The sequence below is a fragment of the Triticum aestivum genome, chromosome 7D (assembly GCF_018294505.1).
Source record: "Triticum aestivum cultivar Chinese Spring chromosome 7D, IWGSC CS RefSeq v2.1, whole genome shotgun sequence".
NCBI lineage: Eukaryota > Viridiplantae > Streptophyta > Magnoliopsida > Poales > Poaceae > Triticum > Triticum aestivum.
In genome coordinates, this window is record NC_057814.1 from 86272617 (window position 1) to 86281901 (window position 9285).

Genomic DNA, 9285 nt, shown 5'->3' on the forward strand with positions numbered 1-9285 from the left:
AAGGGCCAAATAAGGACTTCTCTCAATGTGAATGGTGAATTTCCTAGTATGTGTCCGTTTTTTTGCTACTGTGAATGGTGAATGCTGCTAATATGCCTCAATTTTTTGCTAGTGTCAATGGTGAATGGTGCTAGAGGATATTCATAAATCTTTTTCGTTATCATATTCGACAAGAAACTGTTCGAAACAACCAAGCATTAACAATTCAACACACAATTTCAACCCAAGGACATCATAGACATTTCAGCACACAACTCGTACCACAATCTCAAGCAGTTATCTTGAAAAAGCATTGGACCATAGATTCTATGGCCAGTTTCCCAGAATCTAACTCCAGAGAATTAGAAGCTGGAAAGAATTAGGCCCATAGGTGGATGGCGGAGTGGGAGTGTCCATATGGCGAAACGCTTTCGCGTTCCGAGCATTCCAAATCTCTCAGAGAAGCAGGAGGATGGATCGCTGGCACGGTTTATATCTGGATTTACAAAAACTCTACACTTACGGAGCACCTACGAATACTTCTTACGCCAATTAAATGTTTCCATCTCAATCCGTAACAACAATTCCGTAGAATTTTCCCGTAGATGTAGCAAAGCTGATGGGTTTATGTATGTTGACACGCCCGCTTGTGAGATAAATTATCACAAGCTGTGGATCTTCATAAGATGGACCAAACTGACGCGGACAGCCATTCTGCAGCGTAGGAACGTGCTTCAGATTCAGATCTGGACCGGATGCCCGCATCCTCCTCTGCCAAGGCGCCACACAAACAGAGGAGAAATCTGTGCGCATCCTATTTTGCCGGTAGGTAGGTGTCCGGATTGAAAGGTTCGTCAGAGAACCAGGTACTCACACCGTCCCACACACTGGAGGCCACTTGTACAGTTCAGAGTTACGGCAACTAGCAGCGGCAGATGATCAATGTGACCATATATTTCTCCAACCCTTCAATTCAATAATAATCACGAAAGCATACACTATCGATGGATCGCATGACCGGGGAGCTAAAACATTCTACAGCTCAATGGCGATCTTGTGAACCCTTTCCTTGGGCAATGGCATGGACTCGAGCTCGAGGATCACCATGCCGGAGGAGGCGTCGTAGGAGAACTCCGCCGGGGCTGACCCCAGCGTGCAACTCCTCGGCCGGACCGACGAGTAGGCGCCGAACCTCCCGCGCCCTCGCACTTCCATGCTCACCAGCCCGACCGCCTCCTCGCCGTCGGCAAGGAGGCTGTAGGTCAGGCCTTCCACCGCCGCGCCGCCGTTGAACATGTCCACGAGGCCGACCGGCGCGAACCTGAACCCGGCCGCCAAATCCTGCAGTCCACAGTGATCATTTTATCAGTCTACATATACAGAAGGTAACTGTACCGTCCACAAGTATCGATCAGGTTGGACATTCAGAAAGTGCTGACCTTGATCGGCGACACGGTGAGCACGTCGTGCTCCAGGACCTTGAGGGACACGGGCAGCGCCACGCCGTCGGGGAGCACCACGAGGTCGCCGGCGCCGTGGCGGTACACGGCGCAGTCGCCGCTCCACCCGGCGCCGCCGTCCGTCGCGGCCTCGGCGATGAGGTGGACGTCGCGGCCCCTGACGCCGCAGGTCAGGGCGCCGGCGCCGGCCTCCTGGTGGAACACGTTCTTCTTCTCCGCGGAGCTCCACGCCGCGCCCTGGCAGTTGTACACGCCGAGCACGCCCGTGAACCTGTTCATGTTCCAGATCTTGAGCAGGGTGGCGCCGTCGCGCGCCGGGTCCGCGAACAGGCAGTCCCTGGTCGGCCGGCCCGGCAGCCGCGCGCGCAGCACGGTGCCGTCCGGCAGCACCATCTTCCTCAGCAGCTCGAAGTCGTGCTTCCCCGGCGCGTCGCTGACGTACACGGGCCCGCCGCTGATGGCGCGCGCCGAGCCGTGGTAGTCGCCGGCGGGGTGGAGGGAGTGGAACATGTCCCAGTCCGGGAGCATGAACTCGCCGAGGAACACGCTGTTGTACGCCACCGCCGCGATGTGGATCGTGTGCGACACCGCCTCCCTCGGGAAGAAATCGTCCGACGCTCTCACCACCGCCGTCTGCTTCGAGCTGCACGCAGATTCAGCAGAGATGATGATGGATTTTCTCTGAGAAGATTTGGATGTCGTCAATGGAGGGATTGAGTTATGTCGTACCAGTAGAGGGCGTCGGTGTTGTGGCTCATGCAGGCGATGATGCCGTTGTCGGGGAAGTTCTTGGCGACGGAGGCGTCGAGCGCGCGGTGGTACTCCCTGGTGAGCTGCACGCGGCCGCCGTGGCCGGCGCCGAGCGTCTCGAGGACGCACTGCACGTCCACCTTGACGCCGTCGACGCCGGCGGCGGCGAGGTACGCGTGGAGCTCGTCGTAGAAGCGGTGCACGGCCTGCGGGTGCACGAGGCCGAGCCCCTGCAGGGTGAGCACGTCGGTCTTCATGTTGGGCTCGTTCTCCGCCACGCCCGGCGAGATCTTGGGGAACTGCATGGACGAGCGATACGCCTCCATCCCGGCGACGCCCGGCCGCACGCCGCCCCAGTAGCCGGTGATGGCGTGCCAGACGTACACGTACTTGAGCCCGTACTTCTCCTTGGCCGCGCGCACCAGCGTCTCGATGCCGGTGGCGGTGGCCGGGTCGTCGCCGCTCTGGAACTTGCTGTTCTCCTTGATGCCGGTGAGCCGGGGAAGGGGCGGCGACTTGCCGGCCTCGCCCGCAGAGTCCAAGTCGGGGCTCTGTTTGTCGGTCCCGACCGACTGCCAGCCGTCGTCGATGATGACGAACTTGGGCGGAGCTCCGCCGGCGGCGAGGCTCTGGAGCCCGGCCTCGACGCCCTCCTGCGTGACGTCCTGGTAGAAGGCGTCCCACGTGCACCACCCGAAGTAGTCAACGATGGCGGGGAGCTTCTTCTCGGCGCGCGGGCGGAAGGTCCCGAGGCAGGACCTGACGGCCGCGACGGCGCCGGCGATGGCGGCGAACGGGTCGGAGTCCGCGGCGCCCACGAAGAGCGCGCGGTCGAAGGAACTGGCGAGCGTGCCGGCGTCGCCGCTCTCGACGCAGAGCTGGAGCTCGTCGCCGCCCGCGCCGCCGCCCTGGAGGCTGGCCCGGAACGCGCCCTCCACGAGCGGGAGGAACACGACGTACGACGCGTCGTCCTCCTCGCCGCCGATGGCCCTGGACTCCACCAGCAGGAACTGCGTCTCGTGCGGGACGTCCCCGCCCTTGTCCCCCATCCTCTGCGCCATCCACCACATCTTGAACCGGAAGCACGCCATGAACCGCACGCCCCTGCAGCGAACACCAACCCAATACCAAATCAGACCAATGCCGATCGAGACTTTACCGAACCGCGTCTTCCTCCTCCGAGATCGCGTCAGGCGGGCGGGCGAGCGGACGCACCTCATGTGGCCGAGGGAGACGACGTGGCGGGAGGCCGGGCCGGCGAGGTCGGCGCCGAGGAAGACGCCGTCGACGGGGCCCCGGGCCGCCGCGGGCGACGCCGACACCGCGTCCGGCACGCCGGACAGCACCGTGCGCCCGCGGACCGACAGCTCCCCGCCGGCGAGCCGCACGGACGACTCGATCGTCATCTCCAACTCCTTCTCCTCCCTCGCGCTCCGCCAGCCGGACAACGACGCTCCCTTGACCGCCGCAAGAGTCTTAATCGAACACCTACACAGACCAACAAGGTCAGTTAACAAGGCGAACGCAACATCGACGACCGGGAAAACAAGAACAAGAACGGGAGGACCGAGGAATGCACGCACCGACGAGGAGTGGATCGGGGAGGAGGCGGAGAGGCGAGGAGCGGTGGGCGGGAAGAGGAAGAGGAGGCGCGGGTATATATACGCGCGCGAGGAGAGGGAGACGAGGAGGATGCGGCGGCCCCGGTGCTGCGGCAGCTGGAGATGAGTGCTGTGCGCGCCATCACGGGTGGGAGCCGAGGGCATTGGCGGCTGGCTGGCTGTTAAATCTGTTGCGGTCCGCCGGATCGGATGGGGACGACCGGACGAGATGGGATTGGCTTTGGGGACGGGGAAGTGGCTGCTGACAGTGTGCGTCGTTGGTTGTTCGGTGGCGCGCCTTGTCGCTAGCGCCAATCCGTCCAGCTTTTTTCTGCTAGGATGGCATGGCGTGCACGGGCCCGACTCCCCTCCTCGCCACGAGGACATGACTCATTCCGTTCACAGCAAGCTTCAAATTAGAGGGGAAAAAATGGAGAGTACGCCCTTTTTTAGAGTACGCCGAAAAGTGTGGCATATTTGTATAGAAGGGAGCAAATTAGTTACAAGAACCCTTCGATGCGAGCATTAATCTTCGGAACATCCACACCATCCGAAACACTTTACATCCGACTTCCTCACAAATCTATCTAAACCACAAACACTTGCTCGCTTCCAATCTAGTGTGTCGTCTAGGATCCACCGAACTAGCTCTCTAGGACCTGTAAATTGCTCCGGCCGGTTGAAGACTCTGACGTTCCTTTACTTCCACAAGGACCGTCTCGCTCCGATGATCAAAGAGTCGAAACCACGTTTGTCTTTCCGCTGGAAGCCCCTCCTCGAGCCGAGCCACCAATGGACCAAAGCGTTCGTGCTACTGGGGGCGGGGACGTTTATCTGTAATGTGTCGAAACATGTGTGCCATACCTCCCTCGCATAAACACATTGCACTAGAATTTGGTCCACATGGTCCATTTACTTCATACAGGTGTAGCATGCCGAGGGATCTTCCTGAAGGCCATGTCGCGCCCACCTATTTGAGGTCCACAATCAATGTTGTACAACAAGCCAAGCGGAGATCTTGCATTTTAATGGAGCCGAGCTGCACCAGATTCTGGTGGAAGTAGGAGATCGGATCCATCCCTAGCAAGCTAGAGAAATATGAAATGCAACAAATTCAGACACGCCGCAAGCTGTAATCTTTATGCATTTTCTAGGAGATCTCACCTAATGTTAAGAATTTTATTAAGGATCCAACTCCATATGTGCAATTTAAAAGAAAACTAATATCTGTATTTACTGTGGGACGAATGCTACCAATTGAAAAAAAAACATGAGTGAAAATCATGTATAAATCCTCCCCAAAAAAACGAATGAGCCCTCATAGCGAGAGGAGGGGTGGCGGTGATCCTGCAAATTATGTGGACAATTATCGGTTCTCTTTCACATCATGTTAGGATACTATTGAGGGGGACCATAGTAACAAAGATAAGGAAAGAATGGGAGGTATTATAGCAGATTATGCACCGTTAAAAGATAAAATGGTGTGGAAACCTCCCCCTGGCGGTATACCAAGATCAGTGTCCATGCTAGTTTTGTGGAGAATATTAGTTCCGCAAGTGTGGGGTGTTTGGTAGTGTAAGTGCATCTAGTGCCACCCCTAGTTGGTTTTGGAGTATTGACGACAAACCTGGTTGAGGGACTAATGTGTTTGTGAGAATTGCAGGATAACACAGGTAGTAGTCCCTCATTGATTCGGTTTACCTACCGGAGATGACCCCTAAAAATGTATGAAGACATTGAAGACAATGGTGGTATGTGAAGATATTCACATTGAAGACTATGACAAGAGAAGACATCGCGTGAAGACTATGGAGCGCAAAGACTTAGTTGTTTCGTTGTTTCCTTTTTCTTCTTTGTTGAGTCATAGGAACCACCTTACTGTTAAGTGGGGTCCAAGTGAACAAAGTCAGAGTGACTGAACTGATGCTCAACCAAATCCTATGTCTTCGAGCGAAGACAATGAGAGCAAACCTTATCCAAAGTTGGATGAGTCAGCTTTACTTATAGCCCAAGTCAAGCTGCCGCGTGTGTTTGAAATCTGACCGTTGGAACACGTGTCGGTTCCTTAGTGACCCAGGGTCATTTCGGACAAATCAGGTCGGGTTGCCTAGTGGCTATAAATAGTCCACCCCTACACCATAAATTGGTGGCTGCTCGGAGTTAGTGCACGGCTTTTGTCGTTTGAGAGCAACCCACCTCCGAAGCTTTTGAGAGAGAGAAATCCTTGCGAGGAAAAAGCCCAAACACCCAGAGCCAAAGAGTGTGAGGCATCACTGAAGTCTTTTTGTTCGCGTGACCTGAAGACTTGTTACACTTGAGGACTGTGAATCCTCCAGCCGGTTAGGCGTCGCGTTCTGAGCATCCAAGAGTCATTGTGGATCGCCGGTGAACGAAGTCTGTGAAGGTTTGGAAGTCTACCTTGAAGACTTACCAGAGTGATTGGGCGAGGACTGGGTGTCCTTAGCTCAAGGGGAATAATGTGAAGACACGGTCTTCTGAGTTGAATCTCAGCCTCCCTAACCAGACGTACAGTTGTCACAGCAACTGGAACTGGTCCAACAAATCCTTTGTCCTCATCAAGTGACTGGTTCTATCCTCTCCCTCTCTTTACTTACAGTTTGTCTTCGTGAAGTCATTGCCTGTTTGCACTACCTGTTTGACTTCACTGTGTGACTACTATTGTTGTTTGGCTTCATACCATCTTGATCTTTTCTACCTAGCTGCTATTAGTCTTCGTGCTTTCACTTCATTAAATACTTGTCTATGGCTTGCTTAGTGTAGTCTACCTTCCGCTGCATGTTTATAGGTTCATTTCTATCGTTTGTCTTCGAAACTCCCATGTTTTAAAGACTTTCATAAAAATCGCCTATTCACCCCCCTCTAGTCGATAACTAGCACTTTCAATTGGTATCAGAGCAAGGTACTCCCTTGTTCTGTGTGATTCGGTTTAACCACCTGGAGTTTTAGCTATGTGGACTGCAGGAATAATCAAAGTCTCCGCTGTGTGCCCGTCTTTGATGGAACAGAATATCCCTACTGGAAGAATAAGATGCGGATGCATCTTGAAGCCATTGATGTCGACCTCTGGTATGTCGTCAAGAATGGTGTTCCCAAGACCGGTGAAGGTGTCACCGCTGCTGATGTCAAGAAGTTCGTTCAACTGGATTCTACTGCCAATAACATAATTTGTGGTCATCTGACCAAAGGACAATATGGCCATGTGAGTGCTTTGGAAACATCGAAGCTAGTCTGGGACTGGCTCTCCAAGGTCAACGAAGGCGTCTCATGTTGGGTAACGTAGCAATAATTCAAAATTTTCCTACGTGTCACCAAGATAAATCTAGGAGATGCTAGCAACGAGAGAGAGGGAGTGCATCTTCATACCCTTGAAGATCGCTAAGCGGAAGCGTTACAAGAATGCGGTTGATGGAGTCGTACTCGCGGCGATTCAAATCGCGGAAGATCCGATCTAGCGCCGAACGGACGGGGCCTCCGCGTTCAACACACGTACAGCCCGGGGACGTCTCCTCCTTCTTGATCCAGCAAGGGGAGAGGAGAAGTTGAGGGAGAACTCCAGCAGCACGACGACGTGGTGGCGATGGAGCTCGTGCTTCTCTGGCAGGGCTTCGCCAAGCACTACGGAGGAGGAGGAGATGTATGAGGAGGAAGGGAGCTGCGCCAAAGGAAGGGTATGGCTGCCCTCCCACCCCCTCACTATATATAGGGGGAAGGGGAGAGGGGGCCGGGCCCTCTAGATGGATCTAGAGGAGGAGGCGGCGGCCAGGGGAAACCCTAGATGAGTTTGGGTGCCCCCACCCCCTAGGAAACTTGCCCCCCAAGCCGGGAGGGGCGGCTGCCCTAGGGGTGGCGCCCCCACCTCTCCTGGTTACGTGAGAGGGGTTGGGAGGGGCGCACGGCCCCTTAGTGGGCTGGTTTGCCCCTTCCCCTTGGCCCATAAGGCCCCCAACGCTTGCCGGGGCCTCCGAAACCCCTTTCGAACATGCTGGCCATAGCCTGGTACCCCCGGAACAATTCCGGACTCCAATACCCTTTGTCCAATATACCGATCTTCACCTCCGGACCATTCCGGAGCTCCTCGTCATGTTTGGGATCTCATCCGGGACTCCGAACAACCTTCGGTAACCACATACTATTTCCCATAACAACTCTAGCGTCACCGAACCTTAAGTGTGTAGACCCTACGGGTTCGGGAACCATGCAGACATGACCGAGACACCTCTCCGGCCAATAACCAATAGCGGGATCTTGATACCCATATTGGCTCCCACATGTTCCACGATGATCTCATTGGATGAACCACGATGTCGGGGATTCAATCAATCCCGTATACAATTCCCTTTGTCCATCGGTATGTTACTTGCCCGAGATTCGATCGTCGGTATCCCCATACCTCGTTCAATCTCGTTACCGGCAAGTCTCTTTACTTGTTACGTAACGCATGATCCCGTGGCTAACTCATTATGATGATGCATTACCGAGTGGGCCCAGAGATACCTCTCCGTCATACGGAGTGACAAATCCCAGTCTCGATTCGTGCCAACCCAACAGACACTTTCAGAGATACCTGTAGTGCACCTTTATAGCCACCCAGTTACGTTGTGACATTTGGTACACCCAAAGCATTCCTACAGTATCCGGGGGTTGCACAATCTCATGGTCTAAGGAAACGATACTTGACATTAGAAAAGCTCTTAGCAAACGAACTACACGATCTTGTGCTATGCTTAGGATTGGGTCTTGTCCATCACATCATTCTCCTAATGATGTGATCCCGTTATCAATGACATCCAATGTCCACGGTCAGGAAACCATAACCATCTATTGATCAACGAGCTAGTCAACTAGAGGCTTACTAGGGACATGTTGTGGTCTATGTATTCACACATGTATTACGGTTTCCAGTTAATACAATTATAGCATGAACAATTGACAATTATCATGAACAAGGAAATATAATAATAACCATTTTATTATTGCCTCTAGGGCATATTTCCAACAGTCTCCCACTTGCACTAGAGTCAATAATCTAGTTCACATCACTATGTGATTGTAATGAATCCAACACCCATGGGGTTCGTTCATATCTCGCTTGTGAGAGAGGTTATTAGTCAACGGGTCTGAACCTTTCAGATCCGTGTGTGCCTTACAAATCTCTATGTCATCTTGTAGATGCAGCTACCACACGCTTCTTGGAGCTATTCCAAATAACTGCTCTACTGTACGAATCCAGTTTACTACTCAGAGTCATCTGGATTAGTGTCAAAGTTTGCATCGACGTAACCCTTTACGACGAACTCTTTTACCACCTCCATAATCGAGAAAATTCCTTAGTCCACTAGTTACTAAGGATAAGTTTGACCACTGTCATGTGATCCATTCCTGGATCACTATTGTACCCCTTGACTGACTCATGGCAAGGCACACTTCAGGTGCGGTACACAGCATAGCATACTGTAGAGCCTACGTCTAAAGCA

General features: G+C 53.7%; 1 protein-coding gene across 1 annotated transcript; it reads right to left on the reverse strand.

Moving 5' to 3' along the window:
* Positions 1 to 915: 915 nt before the first annotated feature.
* Positions 916 to 4095, reverse strand: LOC123165185 (probable galactinol--sucrose galactosyltransferase 6). The gene is made up of 5 exons (XM_044582816.1): positions 3773 to 4095; positions 3405 to 3677; positions 2169 to 3293; positions 1419 to 2082; positions 916 to 1320 (listed from the first exon to the last, which is right to left on the reverse strand). Exons 1-5 carry the CDS (start codon positions 3931 to 3933, stop codon positions 1015 to 1017), a joined length of 2529 nt encoding a protein of 842 aa, XP_044438751.1. The 5' UTR covers positions 3934 to 4095; the 3' UTR covers positions 916 to 1014.
* Positions 4096 to 9285: the final 5190 nt, after the last annotated feature.